The sequence below is a fragment of the Procambarus clarkii genome, unplaced genomic scaffold, assembly GCF_040958095.1.
Source record: "Procambarus clarkii isolate CNS0578487 unplaced genomic scaffold, FALCON_Pclarkii_2.0 HiC_scaffold_488, whole genome shotgun sequence".
NCBI lineage: Eukaryota > Metazoa > Arthropoda > Malacostraca > Decapoda > Cambaridae > Procambarus > Procambarus clarkii.
Genome location: NW_027189521.1, coordinates 66606 through 93955, shown reverse-complemented (window position 1 = coordinate 93955; position 27350 = coordinate 66606). Strand labels below are relative to the sequence as shown.

At 49.3% G+C, this 27350-nt stretch overlaps 1 protein-coding gene across 1 annotated transcript in view; it reads right to left on the bottom strand.

Annotated features, from left to right (window-relative positions):
• LOC123767797 (spidroin-1-like) overlaps nt 1–26762 on the bottom strand; it is a 56745-nt gene extending 29983 nt beyond the window's left edge. The window contains exon 1 of the mRNA XM_069320834.1: nt 24914–26762. Within this exon, the coding sequence (XP_069176935.1) occupies nt 24914–26762 (1849 nt within the window). The remainder of the gene's footprint in view (nt 1–24913) is intronic.
• Nucleotides 26763–27350: the final 588 nt, after the last annotated feature.

Sequence of the window (27350 nt, the reverse complement as noted above, 5' to 3'; positions counted from 1 at the left end):
ACCAGTAGCAATTGATTTAACTGCTCAATACATATTCAAGATTATTGATATCTACAGAGAAATTTCTAATCACCTGTTATTAGGTGTTGTCGTGCCGCGTGACGCGCAATCACCCCGCTATTATTAAACCTGTAAATGATGCATCAAATAAAAGGTACTTAGCTGTGGGCACTGTGTAAGTATTAAGATTGCCGTAATTTCGCATCCCAGGCTCCGGTGAACCTATCCTGGATTGATGCGTTTCAAGCTGGCTGATCACGTGTCGTCAGGAACCAAGTCTAGGGGTCCCTTATTTAACACCAGCACTAGTTGAAGATATTATCTGCAAGGTCGTTCACGCCTCACAGTGGCGGCTTTCATCTGAGGATGGACACACTTGTCCTATTTGCTGGACAATGGCGTCTTTTGTGAGTACGGTAAGCGTAGCTTTGCCTCCTTCTGGCCTTGCACGTGTCCGCTTCCCGACTGAGGATGGCGTCGCGTCCCCTACCCCACGCCGAGTCGACGTTCATTACACAAATTATTGGCATGAACATTAATATTTCTCGCATTCGCGCTTGAAACTCTAAAGACTGGACGGGTTTATTATTTAGAGGAACGGAATATTATTATTTAACTATTTTAGAATAGTAAATATATAAGGGAGAGGAATTAATGTCTCCCCATGGCATTCATTGATGACGTTAACACTATCGCGAGGTAGACGGTATAATTCTAACGCTCTATTCGGCTTTTAGTTAGAGAACAATTCGTCTGCAATCAGTTGTCATACAGAATGCTTTAATTATGGAGAATCGTATTTAATTCTCACACAAATTGTATATAATGTGTTTTACTGTAAAGAAATCTGACACAATACTAGCGTTAGATGACGTGAGAATTCTAGCCTAATGCACAGATGAATTATTAGTACAGGTGAATTCTACGAGTTCTTAATTTTACTTACTACAATATTAATATGATTAGTAATAGGTAATGAGAATACAACAATGTTGTATTCGATGTTGGAAATATCCAACACCCTGTTACCTAGCAGTAAATAGGTACCTGGGAGTTAGTCAGCAGTCACGGGCTGCTTCCTGGGGTGTGTGTGTGTGTGGGGTGGGAAATTAAAAAAAAAAAAAAAAAAAAAAAGTAGTTAGTAAACAGTTAATTGACAGTTGAGAGGCGGGCCGAAAGAGCAAAGCTCAACCCCCGCAAAAACACAACTAGTAAACACAACTAGTAAACACACACACACACACACACACACACACACACACACACACACACACACACACACACACACACACACACACACACACACACACACACACACACATGGAAGGAAGGAACATGGAAGGAAGGAAGAACATGGAAGGAAGGAAGAACATGGAAGGAAGGAACATGGAAGGAAGGAAGGAACATGGAAGGAAGGAAGAACATGGAAGGAAGGAACATGGAAGGAAGGAAGAACATGGAAGGAAGGAAGAACATGGAAGGAAGGAACAACATGGAAGGAAGGAACATGGAAGGAATGAAGAACATGGAAGGAAGGAAGAACATGGAAGGAAGGAAGAACATGGAAGGAAGGAACATGGAAGGAAGGAAGAACATGGAAGGAAGGAACATGGAAGGAAGGAAGAACATGGAAGGAAGGAACATGGAAGGAAGGAAGAACATGGAAGGAAGTCAGTGGGGAATTGAAGGACCTGAAGGAAACTATATGTAAGCTGCAGATAGAACTAAGTGCAGCACAAGAGGAGATAAAAAGCCTAAAAACAGGCCCTCATCAGACTCTGGCCCAGGGGACCAACCCCCAGGTGCCAGGAGATGTAGCAATGGCAGGGACCCCTACAATTGGCCCAACCTTTGCTGAAATGCTCAAGAGCCCAGGAGCAATGTGCTCAGTCAAGGAAGTTGTAATGAAAGCAGTAACCTCACAGGAGGCAGCTAGATGCACAAGCCAGCTAATGGAAAGGAAAAGAGTTGTAGTAGTGGTAGGTGTCAAGAAACAAGAGGGCTCCACAAGGGAGGAAACGAGGACTAAAGACAAAGCTGCAGTGGCAGGGATATTAAAGGAGATAGGAATGGAAGGGGCTGAACGAGACATAGAACAGTTTTTCAGGATTGGCCAGTACAACAGAGACAAAAAGAGATTGATCAAGGTAGTATTCAAGAGCGAGGACATCAAAGAGGACATCCTAGTAAGGAAGAGCAAACTGAGGCATGCAAAGAACTACAAAGAGGTATATGTTCAGAGGGACATGACCAGAGACGAGATAGTAAGGGCAGCAGATGCAAGGAAAAGGTGCAAGGAGAGGGAAGGGAGTCAGGGAACCTCAGCATCCATCCCAGCAATCCCAGAGGGGAGTGGGGAACCCCAATCCAGCAACCCAGGAACCCCAGGGGGAAATGCAACACCCCAGCCCACCACCCAATAGGGCCCTCCCTACCCCCAGCACAAACCCTTCCTTGCCCCTGCATAATGCCCATCATGAAACCCAAATCCTCCCCCTCCCCTTACCCCAAGTAGCCCCTGCTTTCCCAGATCCTGGTCTTCTCCCTGCCCCAAGCAGGCCTGAGCAAGACCAAAAAGCCCTCAATCCCCCACTCCACCTCCCTCCAAACCCCTGTCAACTACTCCACAGGAGGGCGTGCCCTCTCCCCAAGCAATCCCTGCTCCCTCACCCCCAGGACTTCTTCCTGCCCCAAGCAGGCCTGAGGAAGACCTAAGCCCTCCATCCCCCACTCCACCTCCCCTGAACCCCTGGAAACTACCTCACAGGAGGATGAGCCTACCCAAGTAGCAATGACCATAGAACAACCTCCTACACTTGTGGGGAGTGAGGGTGAAATTGGATATAAGAAAGTGAGCTTCAAGGTAATGTACTCAAGCACTGATGGGATTACCAATAAAGCAAGTGAACTGGCAGAAAGGGTGCAAGAAGAAAACCCTGATGTAATAGGACTAACGGAAACAAAATTGTCAGGAGTCATAACAGATGCTGTGTTTCCAAAGGACTACTATATAGTAAGGAAAGAGAGGGAAGAGAGAGGAGGTGGAGGAGTGGCCCTGCTGATAAGGAAGGACTGGAGTTTTGATGAGATGGAAATTCCAGGCTGTGACAGATTCAGAGATTACATAACAGGAACTATAACAATGGGTGGACCTAAGATAATAGTGGCAGTCATTTACAACCCTACCCTAAATGACAGAAGACCTAGACAGGAGTTTGATAGGAACAACATGGCAACCATTAATATAAAAGAGAGAGCAGCTTCAGTTGCCTGCAGGAATGGCTCAAGACTCTTAATCATGGGTGATTTCAACCATGGAAAGATAGACTGGGAGAATGGGGACCCACATGGTGGTGCAGATACGTGGCGAGCTAAACTCTTGGAAGTGGCAACAAGGAATTTTCTGAGCCAGCATGTCAAGGAACCCACAAGAGTGAGAGGCAATGATGAACCAGCTAGACTCGACTTGATATTCACCGTGAATGAGTCAGAAATAAGGGAAGTCAAAGTTGAAGCCCCCATAGGAATGAGTGACCACAGTGTACTGACCTTTGAGTACTTGATGGAGGTAGGGATAACCTATCCAAGGATGGGAGCGGAGGGGAAATGACTGAATTACCGAAGAGGAAAATATGACGAGATGAGGAACTTCCTCAGGGAAATACCATGGGAAACAGAACTTAGAGACAAGAATGTGCAGGTCATTATGGATTTTGTCACCCAGAAGTGCCAGGAAGCTGCAGACAGGGTTATCCCCGTCCAAAAGGAGAAAAACGAAAAACAACAGAAAAACCCATGGTTCAGCCAGGAATGTAAGGTAGCGAAACAACTGAGTAAAAGAACATGGAGAAACTACAGAAATAACAGAACACCAGAGAGCAGGGAGAGATACCAGAGTGAGGAGGGAAGCAGAGAGACAGTTTGAAAATGACATCGCGAGTAAAGCCAAGACCCAACCAAAGCTGCTCCACAGCCACATCAGGAGGAAAAGAACAGTGAAGGAACAAGTGATGAAGCTGCGGAAAGGGGAGAACAGATACACAGAGAATGACAAGGAGGTGTGTGAAGAACTCAACAAGAGATTCCAGGAGGTCTTCACAATAGAACAAGGAGAAGCCCCTGCACTAAATGAGGAGGCGGCAAACCAAGCAACCTTGGAGGAATTTGACCTCACCAGTGATGAGGTCAAAAGGTGTCTGCTGGAGCTGGATGTGACAAAGGCAGTTGGGCCTGATAGAATCTCACCATGGATACTAAAGGAAGGTGCAGAAGCACTAAGTGTGCCACTCTCTATGGTGTAAAACAGGTCACTGGAAACAGGAAACTTACCAAAAAGTTGGAAGACAGCTAACGTGGTCCCAATATACAAAAAGGGTGACAGGCAAGAGGCACTGAATTACAGGCCAGTTTCCTTAACTTGTATACCATGCAAGGTGATGGAGAAGATCGTGAGGAAAAGGCTCGTAGAGCATCTGGAGGGAAATAACTTTGTAACGCACCACCAACATGGGTTCAGAGATGGTAAATCGTGCCTCACAGGTTTAATAGAATTTTATGACCAGGCAACGAAAATTAGGCAGGAAAGAGAAGGGTGGGCCGACTGCATTTTCCTGGATTGCCAAAAAGCCTTTGACACAGTACCCCATAAAAGGCTGTTAAAAAAGTTGGAGCAACAGGCAGGAGTAAAAGGGAAGGTGCTCCAGTGGATAAGGGAGTACTTAAGCAACAGGAAACAGCGAGTAACGGTGAAGGGGGAGACATCAGAATGGCGAGATGTCACCAGCGGAGTCCCACAGGGCTCAGTACTTGGACCCATCCTGTTTCTAATATATGTGAACGATCTTCCAGAAGGTATAGACTCATTCCTCTCGAAGTTTGCTGATGATGCAAAAATTATGAGAAGAATCAAGACGGATGAAGATAGACAGAGACTACAGGATGACCTGGATAAACTGGAGGAATGGTCTAGAAAATGGCTGCTAAAGTTCAACTCAGGAAAGTGTAAGACGATGAAATTAGGCAAAGGGAGCAGGAGGCTGAACACATGGTATCATCTGGGAGGGGAAATCCTGCAAGAGTCAAATAGAGAGAAGGATCTGGGGGTTGATATCACACCGAACCTGTCCCCAGAGGCCCACATCAAAAGAATATCATCAGCGGCATATGCTAGACTGGCCAACATAAGAACTGCCTTCAGAAACTTGTGTAAGGAATCTTTCAGCACCCTGTATACCACTTATGTAAGACCAATCCAGGAGTATGCAGCTCCAGCCTGGAGTCCATACCTAGTTAAAAACAAGACAAAGTTAAAGAAGATTCAGCGGTATGCCACCAGGTTCGTCCCGGAACTGAGAGGATTGAGCTACGAGGAAAGGCTAAAGGAGCTGAACCTCACATCCCTGGAAAACAGAAGAGTAAGGGGAGACATGATAACCACCTACAAAATTCTCAGGGGTATTGACAGGGTGGACAAAAAGAAACTCTTCAGCACGGGTGGAACACGAACAAGGGGACACAGGTGGAAACTTTGTACCCAGATGAGCTACAGAGACGTTAGAAAGAATTTTTTCAGTGTCAGAGTAGTTAATAAATGGAATGCACTAGGAAGTGATGTGGTGGAGGCTGACTCCATACACAGTTTCAAATGTAGGTATGATAGAGCCCAGTAGGCTCAGGAATCTGTACACCAGTTGATTGACAGTTGAGAGGCGGGACCAAAGAGCTAAAGCTCAAACCCCGCAAGCACAATTAGGTGAGTAAACACATCTGGAGAGAAGGGACTTCGTGACAAATCGCCAACATGGATTCAGGGAGGGTAAATCTTGCCTTACAGGCTTGATAGAATTCTACGATCAGGTGACACAGATTAAGCAAGAAAGAGAGGGCTGGGCGGACTGCATTTTCTTGGATTGTCGGAAAGCCTTTGACACAGTACCGCATAAGAGGCTGGTACATAAGCTGGAGAGACAGGCAGGTGTAGCTGGTAAGGTGCTCCAGTGGATAAGGGAGTATCTAAGCAATAGGAAGCAGAGAGTTACGGTGAGGGGTGAGACCTCCGATTGGCGTGAAGTCACCAGTGGAGTCCCACAGGGCTCTGTACTCGGTCCTATCTTGTTTCTGATATATGTAAATGATCTCCCGGAGGGTATCGATTCATTTCTCTCAATGTTTGCGGACGATGCTAAAATTATGAGAAGGATTAAAACAGAAGAGGACTGTTTGAGGCTTCAAGAAGACCTAGACAAGCTGAAGGAATGGTCGAACAAATGGTTGTTAGAGTTTAACCCAACCAAATGTAATGTAATGAAGATAGGTGTAGGGAGCAGGAGGCCAGATACAAGGTATCATCTGGGAGAGGAAATTGAAAGAGTCAGAGAAGGAAAAAGACTTGGGGGTTGATATCACGCCAGACCTGTCTCCTGCAGCACATATCAAGCGGATAACATCAGCGGCATATGCCAGGCTGGCCAACATACGAACGGCATTCAGAAACTTGTGTAAAGAATCATTCAGAACTTTGTATACCACATATGTCAGGCCAATCCTGGAGTATGCAGCCCCAGCATGGAGTCCATATCTAGTCAAGGATAAGACTAAACTGGAAAAGGTTCAAAGGTTTGCCACCAGACTAGTACCCGAGCTGAGAGGTATGAGCTACGAGGAGAGACTACGGGAATTAAACCTCACTTCGCTGGAAGACAGAAGAGTTAGGGGGGACATGATCACCACATTCAAGATTCTGAAGGGGATTGATAGGGTAGATAAAGACAGTCTATTTAACACAAGGGGAACACGCACAAGGGGACACAGGTGGAAACTGAGTGCCCAAATGAGCCACAGAGATATTAGAAAGAACTTTTTTAGTGTCAGAGTGGTTGACAAATGGAATGCATTAGGGGGTGATGTGGTGGAGGCTCACTCCATACACAGTTTCAAGTGTAGATATGACAGAGCCCGATAGGCTGAGGAATCTGCACACCTGTTGATTGACGGTTGAGAGGCGGGACCAAAGAGCCAGAGCTCAACCCCCGCAAACACAACTAGGTGAGTACAACTAGGTGAGTACATACCACACACACACCATACACTCACACACACTCACATTACACACTCACACCACACACACTTACACCACACACTCAAACCACACATTCACACACACCGCACACTCACATACACACACTCACACAACACACTCACACAACACACTCACACCACACACTCACACCACACGCGCTAACACCACACAAACCACACACTCATACCACACACTTACACCACACACTCAAACCACGCACACTAACACCCCACACACTAATACCACAAACTCACACCATACACTCACACACTCTCCCCACACACTCAGACCACAAAAACCAAACCACACACTCACACCACACACTCAAACCACACACTCACACAAACTCACACTGCACTCTCACACACACTCACACCACACATACACACACTCACACTACACCCACTAACACCACACACTTACAAACGTACACCACACACATCCCACACTCATACCACACACTCATACCACACACTCTCACCACACACTCACACACACCACACACTAACACCACACACTTACAAACTTACACCATACACATCACACACTCACAGCACACACTCACACTACACATTCACGCACTCACACCACACACTTAAACCACACACTCACATCACACTCTCACACCCCAAACTCATCCCACACCCTCATATAACACACTCACACACTCACTCCACACAATCACACCACACAGTCACACTACACATTCACACAAACCCTGACAACACACTCACACCACACACTCACACTACACATTCACTCACACACACTCAAAGCACACACTCACACCACACATTCACACGCTCACACAACACAGTCACACCAAACACTCACCCAATAACAACACACTCACACACTCACACTACACACTCACACAACACACAAAACAGACAATCAAACGACACACTCACATCACACACTCACACCACACACTCACACCACACACACTCACATCACACCCCACACTCACATCACACACTCACACCACACACTCACACCACACACTCACACCACACACTAACACCACACACTTACAAACCTACACCACACACATCACACACTCACACCACAAACTCACGTTCTCACACTACACACTCACACTGTGAGATTTTTTTCTACGCCTACCTCCCTTAGGAGGTGGACTACAAGTTTAAAGTCTGCTCACAGCAGTTAAGCATGAGTCCAATAGAAAAAGGAAAAGCGGGAGCAAACCGCCAGGCCTCCACCACCAGGGGTGAAAACCTGTCCACAATAGGCCGCTGGCTCCTCCTAGTTAAACAGGACGTTAAAACTAATAAAGGGTAACTGACGGGTTTTCACAATCAAATATTTATATTTGATGTGGCGCTATGAATTGGAATTCGAATTCCCAAGAACAGCCGCCTTATCAAGATCACATCAACATTTAATAATATGCAGAAATATGGTGGAATAATATGATTGAAGGGTTGACATCAAAGACCGTTTTCTATAACATAAAAATTTATTAATAACAAGAGACTAACTACTACATTACCGAGTTTACGTTACGTTAATGTCAATCCAGTGGCACGATAACAAACAGCTAAATAGCAACCCTTGCTGTGAGGCTGCATACTGAACTAACCTGAACACAGGTGTGCCCACTGATGACGCAATATTGCAAATCAAAGAAAAATATCACAGACTAAGTTACACCACAGCGAATGGTTACGTTATTGTACATCAAGTGGCATTTGCAACACAGCTATTCAACAGCCCCTCGAGAAGTGACAGCAGGCTCCATCTTGCTGACACTTAGGGCTGACAACATGAACTAACTGAACAAATGAAGGATATCCACTGAAGACACAAGCATGCAATCAATAGTGTCTCGGTTTCCCTGACAGCTACTATAATCACAAGCTTAGGGGTCCTCCCGCCCCCCAGGAGAGACCCACGTAACTAGGCGGGTAGTCCAACAGTGACCCCCCCCCCCCTATCACAACCCAGTGTGAACACTCTTTGCAACTCCCTACAAGATGTTGCCCTGTTGTAAACAGCAACAAAGACAGGCAAGGCGGGATTCTGAGACACAGCTCCACAAATCCCTAGATGGCTCTACTCTCGTCACCAGACGACAACCAAAAGAAATTGCCTTAAGTGATTAATTACGTTAATTGACTGATCGCAGCAGTCAGCAACAAAGTACCACGGTAATCACAAACAATTGTCTCACACTAGACAACAACATGATGATACTCTACGTTAATCCTTAACACTTGTCTCTCATGTTAACAATAACTCAAACTTATATTACATCACACTTGACTCCTAGCAAGTATTCAGTGAGTAATCCTCAATTAAGGTCAAACGGACCACTAATTACATCCCCATTGAGTTACGTTAACTAAGCCTACCCTAACTTGGTAGCTTCTCAACAGTCTGTGTCAAAAAATTACTAGTAAGTGTTAATTACCCTAATTAACTCCGAGTAATTAATTAACTGTCACCAGGACCGATAATTAATCATCCATAAATACGTCTCACTCCGCACTGCCTAAGCAGGTCTCATCAAACACTGTGAATTCACGGGAAAGGAGTTAATTACCCCTAATTAACAAGATGTGCCACTAATCCACTGTCCTCAGACAGGATATGATTAATACAACGATTTATGCTAGCTCCATGACCTCGCTTTACCGGGTCATCGGAGCTCTCCAGATGTTAATTACTCCACAAATTAACATGAGCCACTAATTGCTATACCCAGAAAGGTAATGAGTCTCGAGCAAATTACGTTAACACAAATACTGACAGACTCTGACAGACCCTCTCCCACTACGTGAATTCATGATGAGAAGGCTAATTACATAATTAGCTAGAGTGGTCAATTAGTTGTCACACGGACAATTAATTGCTCCCGAGACGTATCTCACTCAAGCTCAACACTGTTCTCTCTCATAACAGCCCTCACTCACTCCACAATAAGTGTGCACCCCTTATCCAGTTAATTCCCCAATTATTAACTCACTGAATCCTTAAGTCCTCAACACAACTTAAAGAAACAAAGTAACCCCAGCGTTACCTAGGTCACACTACAATGGCATGCAACAACACAAATGCACTGCCCACATACGGTTGCAGCTACTGCAACTCGTTAATTACTGTGCCCACACAATAATGACACACTGCTGTGCTACACACAAGAGTATACCAATATTACTGCCCCCCCTTATCTTGCAACCGTCGCAAAGGACTACTGTGAACACACTCTTACCTCAGCAAGGCAATTAACCCATCAATTGCCTGCTCTCATTAAGCACTGTGAATTCCCCTGAATAATCCTAGAGGTTCCTTAAACCCTCAACACAGTTCCTAGGGCAGCAATATCGTATAAACTGATAAAAATACTGCACAAACCTGAAACATAATGATGCCGTCAGCATACCCCACATGCTAATGACATCATTAGGCAATCAGTCAGCAATCACATCTACTGACTCACCACACAACACAGTACATAAACATGCAAATGAACACATAGAAATGGCATTCACATAATCAATGAAAATTATATCATCAGGTAAATGTATCTCTAACTACACAGACCTCAGGGTACCCACTGACATTCCTGCAACCTGGCCTGCCTACCTCTAATGATACAATACGGTACTCTATGGCATTAATCCAGTCTGAACGATTATATAGAATCGACAGGCTGGATCACTTACATGTTAAATCTCTACACTGACCGGTACATACTCGAGTCAGTCTACACACTTATATACAATATATCTATAGTGTGGTACCGAGTACAACATCCATCTCCAGGTACGGCCCTACCAGTCACCTGGACGTGCCACTGACAGCTGTCACTCAGCTGCTACCCTCACTGTAACACTTTTATTGTACTCACGGCTCTGGATATTCACCACAATCCTTTTCCTGGTCACTACCTCTCTGGCTGTAAACACCTAGCTCGCTCCTCGTGCGAGGTGTGGCCCTAGAATGTCCAGGGAAGGTGGCCTAACCACGTGGCCCAACATGTGGCCACCTCGTGGTCCTAGGGGTGGCCACGGGTAGCGCATGACGTCATAGCACCCCACCCGGCTGAGCTGGCGCGCGGGGTAGGGTGGGGTTTGGCCGCGCGGGTGGCCTGGGGTAGCCCCCCGGACAGCTGGCCAAGGTGGGCGGCGCGGGTTGCCGCGGGCGGCCTCGGGCGCCTCCGGGCGGCTGTGGGCGCCGGGTGTGGCCGCGGGCGGCCTGGGGTTGCCTGGGGGTGGCCCCCGGGCATACACACGTGGTTGAGGAATCACCAACAACTCCAGCAAACCAGAGCCTGCCTTGCTCTACACTGGAGTGACAATGGCCGGCGGCGTCCCCACACTGACGCCGCCTGGCGGAACTCAAAGTCCAACATGGGCCTGTAATCTCACCACAATTACACTAGGAGGCCCTGCTCGATTTCCGCTAATTGTCCATCACTACTAGACAGGTTATTCAAACCACCTGTTACAACATGAGGCTCTGCCAGCTGCCTCATGGGTGAACACTGTCAACTGTCTCTTTAACTTTTTACTGTTCCTTCCGTAAATCCTTGGCCCCAATTCACGCCAATTGGGCCTTGACACAACCCCTGATGGCAGGAGTGCCATGCTCGCTGAGTAATTTGGACGACAGAAGCGATTAACGGGGGGTGGAGGTGGCAGGCCTGCCATCTCCACCAGTCACTTCTTCCTCCACTTGCCGCCCAATTCCAACTGACTTTATGGTGGGCAGGGAAACTCAAATGCCCATATCTCCCCCCTACTTTGTTTTGACCAATCAGCACGAAGCCGGCACTGTTCCCTCGTGCCGCTTCCAATCACAGCTGTTCGCGCCAAAACACAGCTCAGAGCAGAGGTCCTAACCCAATCAGAGGCCTCGCTCACCCTCAGGCGTCCCGTGACGTCACAAGGAGGGGGAGGCCTAAAGACAATGGCGCAATGTTTCACATGGGGGGGGGGGGAACGTTCACCCCACTCTCCCTCCACCTCTAACGGTTTTAGTCAAGTATCCTCTCATACCACTTTACTCTCACCTCGTCCTATTTCACAAAAACAGGAAAATTTCTGTAATTCTCTCTACAGAGCAATCACAGACATCTAACCAGTCCCAACCGACAGTCCTTAACATAAGCTTTCATTCAACACCCCACAAGTATATGTTAGTTTGATAGCTTCAGTTTCTACGAGTCCCTAGAGCGACTAGCCTAATCTAGAAACTAGGAAAATTAGCTGAGGGAATCTTCATTCCCTCACACACACCACACATACTCACCACACATTTAAACTACACACTCACACCACACATTCACATACTCACACCACACACTCACACCATACACACACATACTCTCACACACTCACTTCACACACTCACACACTCTCTCACACACTCTCCCCACACAATCAAACCACAAAAATCAAACCACACACTCACACCACACACACCACAGACTTACCCAACCCACTCACACCACACATTCACATCACCTACTGAAACCACACACTCACACCAACGCCCACACTACACACTCACACCACACACTCACACCACACACTCAGACCACACACTCACACCACACACTCACACCACAAACTCACATCACACACTCACATAACACACACACACACTCACACCACACACTCACACCACACACTCACACACACTCACATCTCACACTCGCACCACACACTCACACCACACACTCGCACCACACACACTAACACCACACACACTAACACCACACACACACACTCACCTCACACACTCACACCACACACTCAAACCACACACTCACACACACACACTCACACTGCACTCTCACACACACTCACACCACACACACACACACCACACACTCACACCACACACTCACACCACACCCACTATCACCACACACTCACACCACACACTCACACCACACCCACTATCACCACACACTCACACCACACACACACACTCACCTCACACACTCACACCACACACTCAAACCACACACTCACACACGCACACTCACACTGCACTCTCACACACACTCACACCACACACACTCACACCACACACTCACACCACACACTCACACCACACCCACTAACACCACACACTCACAACGCACACACCACACACTCACCCAACCCACTCACACCACACATTCACATCACCTACTAAAACCACACACTCACACCACACGCTCACACAACACACTCACACCACACACTCACACCACACACTCACCACACACTCACACCACACACTCACACCACAAACTCACACCACACACTCACACCACACACAAACACACTCACACCACACACTCACACCACACACTCACACACACACATACACATCACTCACTCACACCACACATTTACACTTACACACACACTACACATTACATGCACATACACACTCACACCACACATACTTACACATGGGTGAGGCTCCCACTCTTATATTATCCTCTTATTACAAGACAGAATTATTACAGTCACTCTTGTATCCCACTCTTCAGCACGGGTGGGACACGAACAAGGGAACACAGATGGAAACTTAGTACCCAGATGAGCCACAGAGACGTTAGAAAGAAATTTTTCAGTGTCAGAGTAGTTAATAAATGGAATGCATTAGGAAGTGATGTGGTGGAGGCTGACTCCATACACAGTTTCAAGTGTAGAAATGATAGAGCCCAGTAGGCTCAGGAATCTGTATACCAGTTGATTGACAGTTGAGAGGCGGGACCAAAGAGCTAAAGCTCAACCCCCTGCAAGCACAATTAGGTGATTACACACACACCAAACCCACACACCATACACTCACACACACTCACATTACACACTCATACCACACATACTAACACCACTCACAAAACTCACACCACACGCATTAACACCGCACACTCACACCACACACACCATACACACCTTACACTCACACCACACACTCACAACACACACACTAACACCCCACACACTAATACCACACACTCACACCATACACTCACACACTCTCCCCACACACTCAAACAACAAAAATAAACCACACACTCACACCACACGCACCACACACTCACACCACCCACTCATACCTCACACTCACACATCACACGTACATCACCCACTAAAACCACACACTCACACCACACGCTCACACAACACCCTCACACCACACACTCACACCACACAAATTCACCACCCACTCATACCACACACTCACACCTCACAATCACATCACCCACTAAAACCACACACTCACATACACTCACATCACATACTCATACCACACACTCAAACCACACACTCACTCCGCACACACACACACTCACACCACACACTCACACCGCACACACACATACACACACACACATACACTCACACCACACACTCACACCGCACACACGCACACTTACACCACACACTCAAACCACACACTCACACTGCACACACGCACACTTACACCACACACTCACACCACACACTCACACACACACACACACACCGCACACTCACACAATACACTCACTCCACACACGCACACCACACACTCACATCACAAATTCACCACACACACACACACACACACACACACACACACACACACCACACAATAACACCACACACTAACACCACACACTAACACCACACACACTTATACCTCACACTCACACCAAAAACCAAAAACAATTACGTCACACACTCACACACACTCCACTAACACACTTACAACACACACTCACACCACACACTCGCACCACTCACACTAACACCACACACTCACACCACACACACTAACACCACACACACTCACACCACACACTCACACCACACACTCAAACCACACACTCACACTGCACTCTCACACACACACTCACACTACACACTCACACCACACACACACCACACGCTCAGACCACACACACTAACACCACACACTTACAAACTTACACCACACACATCACACACTCCTAGCACACACTCACACCACAAACTCAAACACTCACACATTTAAACCACACACTCACACCACACACTCACATAACACACTCACACCACACACTCACATAACACACTCACACCACACATTCACACACTCACACCACACATTCACACACTCACACGACACACCCACAACAAACTCACACCACACACTCATTTTACACACTCACACACACCACACACACACCACACACTCACACGTCACACTCAACTACACACTCACACACTCATACTACACACTAACATCACACACTCTCTCACTTACACCACACACTTACACCACATACTCACACCACACACACACACACACCAAACACACTCACACAAACACACACGCACTCGCAAACACTCACACCACACACACACTTACCACACACTCACACCACACATTCACAAACTCTCACACACTCACACACTCACACCTCACACACTTACACACTCACACCATACACTCACACTATACACACACATACTCACACACTCACTTCACACATTCACACACTCTCACACACTCCCATCACACACTCACACTCTCTAACACACTCAAACACTCTCCCCACTCAATCAAACCAGACACTCACAACACACACACACACACACACACACACACACACACACACACATACACACACACACACACACACACACACACACACACACACACACACACACACATACACACACACACACACACACACACACACACACACACACACACACACACACACACACACACACACACACACACACACACACACATACACACACACACACACACACATACACACACACACCTCGTAGGGAGGTGGGAGCCTCGTAGCCTGGTGGATACCGCGCAGGACTCGTAATTCTGTGGCGCGGGTTCGATTCCCGCACGAGGCAGAAACAAATGGGCAAAGTTTCTTTCACCCTAAGTGCCCCTGTTACCTAGCAGTAAATAGGTACCTGGGAGTTAGTCAGCTGTCACGGGCTGCTTCCTGGGGTGTGTGTGTGGGGTGTGCGAAAAAAAAGAAGTAGTTAGTAAACAGTTGATTGACAGTTGAGAGGCGGGCCGAAAGTGCAAAGCTCAACCCCCGCAAAAACACAACTAGTAAACACAACTAGTAAACACACACACACACACACATCACTCACTCACACCACACGCTTACACACTTACACTCACACACACTCACACATGGGTGTGGCTCCCACTCTTATATTATCCTCTTATTACAAGACAGAATTATTACACTCACTCTTGTATCCCACTCTTCAGCACGGGTGGGACACGAACAAGGGAACACAGATGGAAACTTAGTACCCAGATCAGCCACAGAGACGTTAGAAAGAATTTTTTCAGTGTCAGAGTAGTTAATAAATGGAATGCACTAGGAAGTGATGTGGTGGAGGCTGACTCCATACACAGTTTCTAATGTAGAAATGATAGAGCCCAGTAGGCTCAGGAATCTGTACACCAGTTGATTGACAGTTGAGAGGCGGGACCAAAGAGCCAAAGCTCAACCCTCCGCAAGCACAATTAGGTGAGTACACACACACACTACACACACACTCACACCACACATACTAACACAACACACACTCACACCACACACTCACACACACTGAAACCACACACTCAAACCACACACTCACTTACACTCACACCGCACACTCACACACACACTCACACCACACACACTCACACAACACACACTCACACCACACACTCACACACACTGAAACCACACACTCAAACCACACACTCACTTACACTCACACCGCACACTCACACACACACTCACACAACACACACTCACACAACACACACTCACACAACACACTCACATCCCATGCACTAACAAAACACACTCACACCACACAAACCACACATTAAAACCACATACACCACACACACCTTACACTCAAACCACACACTCACACAACACACTCACAGTACACACTTACACCACACACACTAACACCCCACACACTAATACCGCAAACTCACACCATACACTCACACACTCTCCCCACACACTCATACCACAAAAATCAAACCACACACTCACACCACCCACTCACACCACACACTCACACCTCACACCACCAACTAAACTCACACACTCACACCACTCGCTCACTACACACTCACACCACACACGCCACACACTCACACACACTCAAATCACACACTCAAACCACACACTCACACCACACACTCACTCCACACACACACACACTCACACCACACACTCACACCGCACACACACACACTCACACCACACACTCACACCACACACTCACACCACACACTCACACCACACACTCACACCACACACTCACAGCACACCCACTAATACCACACACTTACAAACTTACACCACACACACTTCACACACTGACACCACACACTCACACCACACTAACACCTCACACTAATACCACACACTCACACCGCACACACACACACTCACACCACACACTCACACCACACACTCACACCACACACTCACACCACACACTCACAGCACACCCACTAATACCACACACTTACAAACTTACACCACACACATCACACACTCACACCACACACTCACATCACTCACTAACGCACTCACACTACACACTCACACCACACACACTCACACATTTAAACCACACACTCACACCACACACTCACACCACTCACTTACAAACTCACATCACACACTCACACCACACACTAACGCACTCACACTACACACTCACACCACACACACTCACACATTTAAACCACACACTCACACCACACACTCACACCACACATTCACACACTCTCACCACACATTCACACACTCACACCACACATTCACACACTCACGCCACACACTCACACAACAAACTCACACCACACACTCACATACACCACACACTCACACACACCATACACTCACACAACACACTCAACCACACACTCACTCACACGACACACTCACACCACACACTTACATCACACACTCTCTCACTTATACCACACACTTACAACCTCATACTCACACCACACACTCACATCACACACTCTCTCACTTATACCACACACTTACAACCTTATACTCACATCACACACGCAGCAAACACACTCACACACACACACACACACACACACACACACACACACACACACACACGCACTCGCACACACTCACACCACACACAATCACCACACACCACACATTCACAAACTCTCACACACTCACACCACCCACTAAACCCACACACTCACACCACTCGCTCACTACACACTCACACCACACACGCCACACACTCACACCACACATTCACACCGCACATTCAAACCACACACTCACACACACTCACACACTCAAATCACACACTCAAACCACACACTCTCACCACACACTCACTCCACACACACACACACTCACACCACACACTCACACCGCACACACACACACTCACACCACACACTCACACCACACTCACAGCACACCCACTAACACCACACACTTACAAACTTACACCACACACTTCACACACTGACACCACACACTCACACCACACTCACAGCACACCCACTAACACCACACACTTACAAACTCACATCACACACTAACGCACTCACACTACACACTCACACCACACACACTTACACATTTAAACCACACACTCACACCACACACTCACACACTCACACTACACACTCACACCACACATTCACACACTCTCACCACACATTCACACACTCTCACCACACATTCACACACTCACACCACACATTCACACACTCACGCCACACACTCACACAACAAACTCACACCATACACTCACATACACCACACACCCACACACACCATACACTCACACAACACACTCAACCACACACTCACTCACACGACACACTCACACCACACACTCACATCACACACTCTCTCACTTATACCACACACTTACAACCTCATACTCACACCACACACTCACATCACACACTCTCTCACTTATACCACACACTTACAACCTCAAACTCACACCACACACTCACATCACACACTCTCTCACTTATACCACACACTTACAACCTCATACTCACACAACACACGCAGCAAACACACTCACACACACACACACACACACACACACACGCACTCGCACACACTCACACCACGCACTCACACCACACACAATCACCACACACCACACATTAACACCACACATTCACTAACTCTCACACACTCACACCACACACTCACACACTCACACCACACACTCAAACCATACACACAAACACACTCTCACACACACACTTCACACACTCTCATCACACACTCTCCCCACACAATCAAACGACACACTCACACCACACGCTCACACAACACACTCACACCACACACACCACACACTCACAACACACAGGCTCATACCACACACTCACACTCAGATTTCAAATAGTCTCTGATATTCTTGATCTCCACTGTACTAGCCTTCCAGTACACATTTTTCCTTGGCCTTTCCCAAGCCACTATACTTCACCATATTCCATTGTATCCCAGGCCACCATAGCGTACAGCATCCCAGGCCACCATAGTGTACAGCATCCCAGGCCACCATAGTGTACATCATCCCAGGCCACCATAGTGTACAGCATCCTAGGCCACCATAGTGTACAGCATCCCAGGCCACCATAGTGTACAGCATCCCAGGCCACCATAGTGTACATCATCCCAGGCCACCATAGTGTACAGCATCCCAGGCCACCATAGTGTACAGCATCCCAGGCCACCATAGTGTACAGCATCCCAGGCCACCTTAGTGTACAGCATCCCAGGCCACCATAGTGTACATCATCCCAGGCCACCATAGTGTACAGCATCCCAGGCCACCATAGTGTACAGCATCCCAGGCCACCATAGTGTACAGCATCCCAGGCCACCATAGTGTACAGCATCCCAGGCCACCATAGTGTACAGCATCCCAGGCCACCATAGTGTACAGCATCCCAGGCCACCATAGTGTACATCATCACAGGCCACCATAGTGTACAGCATCCCAGGCCACCATAGTGTACAGCATCCCAGGCCACCATAGTGTACAGCATCCCAGGCCACCATAGTGTACAGCATCAAATGCCACCATAGTGTATAGCATCCTAGGCCACCACAGTGTACAGCATCCCAGGCCACCATAGTGTACAGCATCCCAGGCCACCATAGTGTACAGCATCCCAGGCCACCATAGTGTACAGCATCCCAGGCCACCATAGTGTACAGCATACTAGGCCACCATAGTGTACAGCATCCTAGGCCACCATAGTGTACAGCATACTAGGCCACCATAGTGTACAGCATCCCAGGCCAACATAGTGTACAGCATCCCAGGCCACCATAGTGTACAGCATCCCAGGCCACCATAGTGTACAGCATCCTAGGCCACCATAGTGTACAGCATCCTAGGCCACCATAGTGTACAGCATCCCAGGCCACCATAGTGTACAGCATCCTAGGCCACCATGGTGTACAGCATCCCATGCCACCATAGTGTACAGCATCCTAGGCCACCATGGTGTACAGCATCCCAGGCCACCATAGTGTACAGCATCCCAGGCCACCATAGTGTACAGCATCCCAGGCCACCATAGTGTACAGCATCCTTGGCCACCATAGTGAACAGCATCCTAGGCCACCATAGTGTACAGCATCCCATACCACCATAGTGTACAGCATCCTAGGCCACCATAGTGTACAGCATCCCAGGCCACCATAGTGTACAGCATCCCAGGCCACCATAGTGTACAGCATCAAAGGCAACCATAGTGTACAGCATCCCAGGCCACCATAGTGTACAGCATACTAGGCCACCATAGTGTACAGCATCCCAGGCCACCATAGTGTACAGCATCCTAGGCCACCATAGTGTACAGCATCCCAGGCCACCATAGTGTACAGCATCCCAGGCCACGATAGTGTACAGCATCCTAGGCCACCATAGTGTACAGCATCCCAGGGCCACGATAGTGTACAGCATCCCAGGCCACTATAGTGTACAGCATCCCAGGCCACCATAGTGTACAGCATCCCAGGCCACCATATAGTGTACAGCATCCTAGGCCACCATAGTGTACAGCATCCTAGGCCACCATAGTGTACAGCATCCAAGGCCACCATAGTATACAGCATCCTAGGCCACCATAGTGTACAGTATCCCAGGCTACCTTAGTGTACAGCATCCCAGGCATCCATAGTGTATAGCATCCTAGGCCACCATAGTGTACAGCATCCCAGACTAGCATAGTGTAGAGTATTCTAGGCCACCATAGTGTACAACATCCTAGGCCACCATAGTGTACAGCATCCCAGACTAGCATAGTGTACAGTATTCTAGGCCACCATAGTGTACAGCATCCTAGGCCACCATAGTGTACAGCATCCTAGGCCACCATAGTGTACAGCATCCCAGGCTACCATATTGTACAGCATCGCAGGCCACCATAGTGTACAGCATCCCAGGGCCACCATACTGTACAGCATCCCAGGCCACCATAGTGTACAACATCCCATGCCACCATAGTGCACAGCATCCCAAGCCATCATAGTGTACAGCATCCCAAGCCACCATAGTGTACAGCATCCTAGGCTACCATAATGTACAGCATCCCAGGCCACCATAGTGTACAGCATCCTAGGCCACCATAGTGTACATAATCCCAAGCTACCATAGTGTACAGCATCCTAGGCTATCATAGTGTACAGCATCCCAGGCTACCATATTGTACAGCATCCCAGGCCACCATAGTGTACAGCATCCTAGGCCACCATAGTGTACAGCATCCCAGGCCACCATATTGTACAGCATCCCAGGCCACCATGGTGTACAGCATCCTAGGCTACCATAGTGCACAGCATCCCAGGCGACCATAGTGTACAGCATCCTAGGCCACCATAGTGTACAGCATCCTTGGCCACCATAGTGTACAGCATCCTAGGCCACCATAGTGTACAGCATCCTAGGCCACCATAGTGTACAGCATCCCAGGCCACCATAGTGTACAGCATCCTAGGCCACCATAGTGTACAGCATCCTAGGCCACCATAGTGTACAGCATCCTAGGCCACCATAGTGTACAGCATCCTAGGCCACCATAGTGTACAGCATCCCAGGCCACCATCGCGTACAGCCTCCCTGGCCACTATAGTGTACAGCATCCTAGGCCACCATAGTGTACAGCATCCTAGGCCACCATAGTGTACAGCATCCCAAGCAACCATAGTGTACAGCATCCTAGGCTACCATAGTGTACAGCATCCCAAGCCACCAGAGTGTACAGCATCCTAGGCCACCATAGTGTACAGCATCCTAGGCCACCATAGTGTACAGCATCCCAGGCCACCATAGTGTACTGCATCCCAGGCCACCATAGTGTACAGCATCCTAGGCCACCATAGTGTACAGCATTCCAGGCCACCATAGTGTACTGCATCCTAGGCCACCATAGTGTACAGCATCCTAGGCTACCATAGTGTACAGCATCCCAGGCCACCATAGTGTACAGCATCCCAGGCCACCATAGTGTACAGCATACTAGGCCACCATAGTGTACAACATCCCAGGCCACCATAGTGTACAGCATCCCAGGCCACCATAGTGTACAGCATCCCAGGCCACCATAGTGTACAGCATCCCAGGCCACCATAGTGTACAGCATCCCAGGCCACCATAGTGTACAGCATCCCAGGCCACCATAGTGTACAGCATCCCAGGCCACCATAGTGTACAGCATCCCAGGCCACCATAGTGTACAGCATCCCAGGCCACCATAGTGTACAGCATCCCAGGCCACCATAGTGTACAGCATCCCAGGCCACCATAGTGTACAGCATCCTAGGCCACCATAGTGTACAGCATCCCAGGCCACCATAGTGTACAGCATCCCAGGCCACCATAGTGTACAGCATCCCAGGCCACCATAGTGTACAGCATCCCAGGCCACCAGAGTGTACAGCATCCCAGGCCACCATTGTGTACAGCATCCCAGGCCACCAGAGTGTACAGCATCCCAGGCCACCATAGTGTACAGCATCCCAGGCCACCATAGTGTACAGCATCCCAGGCCACCATAGTGTACAGCATCCTAGGCCACCATAGTGTACAGCATCCTAGGCCACCATAGTGTACAGCATCCCAGGCCACCATAGTGTACAGCATCCCAGGCCACCATAGTGTACAGCATACTAGGCCACCATAGTGTACAGCATCCCAGGCCACCATAGTGTACAGCATCCCAGGCCACCGTAGTGTACAGCATCCCAGGCCACCATAGTGTACAGCATCCCAGGCCACCATAGTGTACAGCATCCCAGGCCACCATAGTGTACAGCATCCCAGGCCACCATAGTGTACAGCATCCCAGGCCACCATAGTGTACAGCATCCCAGGCCACCATAGTGTACAGCATCCCAGGCCACCATAGTGTACAGCATCCCAGGCCACCATAGTGTACAGCATCCCAGGCCACCATAATGTACAGCATCCCAGGCCACCATAGTGTACAGCATCCTAGGCCACCATAGTGTACAGCATCCCAGGCCACCATAGTGTACAGCATCCCAGGCCACCATAGTGTACAGCATACTAGGCTGTCGGAAAATCCGACACCATATAATATCATACAGACAGATAAGAGCTGTGTTGTATAAACAAGTTACCCATAGAAAACGTAACTTGTAGTGGAATTACCGTCTAAGGAAAACGGGATATCATCACCACATACTATTATAATTCACCAGCTATTTTGCTGGGAATTGTTCTTAAATACATTAGTCTTTGGACTTTACCATCATAAAACATCTTATATAAATTAATTTAATTATCAGTAGTAAAGTAGAGTAAATGTGACCCTTCTATCACCTTTGGACATCTGGACAATGTAAGCCAGGGAGGGAGGAAGGAGGCGGCCATTGTTGTGTCACCTCCGAGACGTGTGGAGCAAATTTAGCTCCTATCATATCTGGACAATGTCGGCCAGTAACGTCAATAGTATGGAGTGTTAAACAGCCATTGTTTATATTGAGACCAGAGGCTCACACGGGAGCAAATTCGGCTCCTGTTAATTTTACTTGGACGTAGTGTTATGGAAACCAAAGGTACCATCTCCAACACGATGTCTACAATTCAAGTTAAGTGTTCTTTCCGAAACCCGTGTATCTTTCATTTATGGCCATTAATGTCATTATATAGGGTGACCCAGTTAGAGCACGTGGAAGCCTCAAACTAAAGGTAATTAAGCCAGGTCTTCATGTTCCATGTACAGTTTTCTCTGAAATACTTGTCATATATAGGATTCTGGCTTCACAGCTAGCGCACTTTTGACAGGTCAAGACGAGGAAGCAAGATTTGTGCACCAGTTACTGGGTGATATGGAAGCTACCTCAAAGAGGATAATTTGGTGTCTACACCCTAGTTATACCTGGTGGACTAACCTGCTGTACTATAAGATAAGGAACCTCTTCAATGTATGTAGTTACTGTAGTTTGATTGGCTGCATATATATTAATTTAATAAACCCCCCTAATGTGTAGAGGATCGATTTGTGAGATTATGAGATTATTGCAGAAATACAGTCCACTTATCATTATACAAATTGCTATCGAAGTATATAAATTAACGTAAATATAAATTCATATAAATTAAATAAATATAAATCTCACAGGTCGGTTCCCACATAGGCCACCATAGTGTACAACATCCCAGGCCACCATAGTGTACAGCATCCCAGGCCACCATAGTGTACAGCATCCCAGGCCACCATAGTGTACAGCATCCCAGGCCACCATAGTGTACAGCATCCCAGGCCACCATAGTGTACAGCATCCCAAGCCCCCGTAGTCCTTGCCATCCCAGGCCCCCGTAGTCCCTGCCATCCCTGGCCCCCGTAGTCCCTCCATCCCAGGCCCCCGTAGTCCCGGCCATCCCTGGCCCCCGTAGTCCCTGCCATCCCAGGCCCCCGTAGTCCCTCCATCCCGGGCCCCCGTAGTCCCTGCCATCCCAGGCCCCCGTAGTCCCTGCCATCCCAGGCCCCCGTAGTCCCTGCCATCCCAGGCCCCCGTAGTCCCTCCATCCCAGGCCCCCGTAGTCCCTGCCATCCCAGGCCCCCGTAGTCCCTGCCATTCCAGGCGCCCGTAGTCCCTGCCATCCCAGGCCCCCGTAGTCCCTGCCATCCCTGGCCCCCGTAGTCCCTGCCATCCCAGGCCCCCGTAGTCCCTGCCATCCCAGGCCCCCGTAGTCCCTGCCATCCCTGGCCCCCGTAGTCCCTGCCATCCCAGGCCCCCGTAGTCCCTGCCATCCCAGGCCCCCGTAGTCTCTGCCATCCCAGGCCCCCGTAGTCCCTCCATCCCTGGCCCCCGTAGTCCCTGCCATCCCAGGCCCCCGTAGTCCCTGCCATCCCAGGCCCCCGTAGTCCCTGCCATCTCAGGCCCCCGTAGTCCCTCCCATCCCTGGCCCCCGTAGTCCCTCCATCCCTGGCCCCCGTAGTCCCGGCCATCCCAGGCCCCCGTAGTCCCTGCCATCCCAGGCCCCCGTAGTCCCGGCCATCCCAGGCCCCCGTAGTCCCTGCCATCCCAGTCCCCCGTAGTCCCTGCCATCCCAGGCCCCCGTAGTCCCTCCATCCCAGGCCCCCGTAGTCCTTGCCATCCCAGGCCCCCGTAGTCCCTGCCATCCCAGGCCCCCGTAGTCCCTGCCATCCCAGGCCCCCGTAGTCTCTGCCATCCCAGGCCCCCGTAGTCCCTGCCATCCCAGGCCCCCGTAGTCCCTGCCATCCCAGGCCCCTGTAGTCCCTGCCATCCCAGGCCCCCGTAGTCCCTGCCATCCCAGTCCCCCGTAGTCCCTGCCATCCCAGGCCCCCGTAGTCCCTGCCATCCCAGGCCCCCGTAGTCCCTGCCATCCCAGGCCCCCGTAGTCCCTGCCATCCCAGGCCCCCGTAGTCCCTGCCATCCCAGTCCCCCGTAGTCCCTGCCATCCCAGGCCCCCGTAGTCCCTGCCATCCCAGGCCCCCGTAGTCCCTGCCATCCCAGGCCTCCGTAGTCCCTGCCATCCCAGGCCCCCGTAGTCCCTGCCATCCCAGGCCCCCGTAGTCCCTGCCATCCCAGGCCCCCGTAGTCCCTGCCATCTCTGGCCCCCGTAGTCCCTGCCATCCCAGGCCCCCGTAGTCCCTGCCATCCCAGGCCCCCGTAGTCCCTGCCATCCCAGGCCCCCGTAGTCCCTGCCATCCCTGGCCCCCGTAGTCCCTGCCATCCCTGGCCCCCGTAGTCCCTGCCATCCCATGCCCCCGTAGTCCCTACCATCCCAGGCCCCCGTAGTCCCTGCCATCTCTGGCCCCCGTAGTCCCGGCCATCCCTGGCCCCCGTAGTCTCTGCCATCCCAGGCCCCCGTAGTCCCTGCCATCCCTGGCCCCCGTAGTCTCTGCCATCCCAGGCCCCCGTAGTCCCTGCCATCCCTGACCCCCGTAGTCCCTGCCATCCCTGGCCCCCGTAGTCCCTGCCATCCCAGGCCCCCGTAGTCCCTGCCATCCCAGGCCCCCTTAGTCCCTGCCATCCCAGGCCCCCGTAGTCCCTGCCATCCCAGTCCCCCGTAGTCCCTGCCATCCCAGGCCCCCGTAGTCCCTGCCATCCCAGGCCCCCGTAGTCCCTGCCATCCCAGGCCCCCGTAGTCCCTGCCATCCCAGGCCCCCGTAGTCTCTGCCATCCCAGGCCCCCGTAGTCCCTGCCATCCCATGCACCACCTATCCCCCACCACCTCTCCCTCCATCCCCAGTTAACTACCCAACAGGAGTACTTACCCACATGTCTCTGCTAATGTAGCAGCTTCCTACATCACAGCGGAGAGTATGTGAGTAAGGTCTAAGGAAAGTAAGCTTTAAGGTACTGAAACATAGGATTACAAATAAAGCAAGTGAGCTGGCCGAAAGGGTGCAGGAAGAAAATGTAGATGTAATAGCACTCACAGAACCCAAATTGTCAGGCATCATAACAAATGCGGTGTTTCTGCAGGACAACAATTGAGTAAGGCAAAAGAGGGAAGGCAGTGAAGGAGGAGGAAGAGGAGTGGCCCTGATGATAAGGAACGACTTGTGTTTTGAAAACATGGATATCCTGGACAGTGAAGGATTCAACGATTACATAACAGGAAATATTACAATGAGAGGACCTAAGATAATATTAACAGTAATATATAATTCTATATTAAATGACAGAAGTCACAAGCAGGAGTTTGATACACCACTACCATTAATATAATAGAGATGGGAA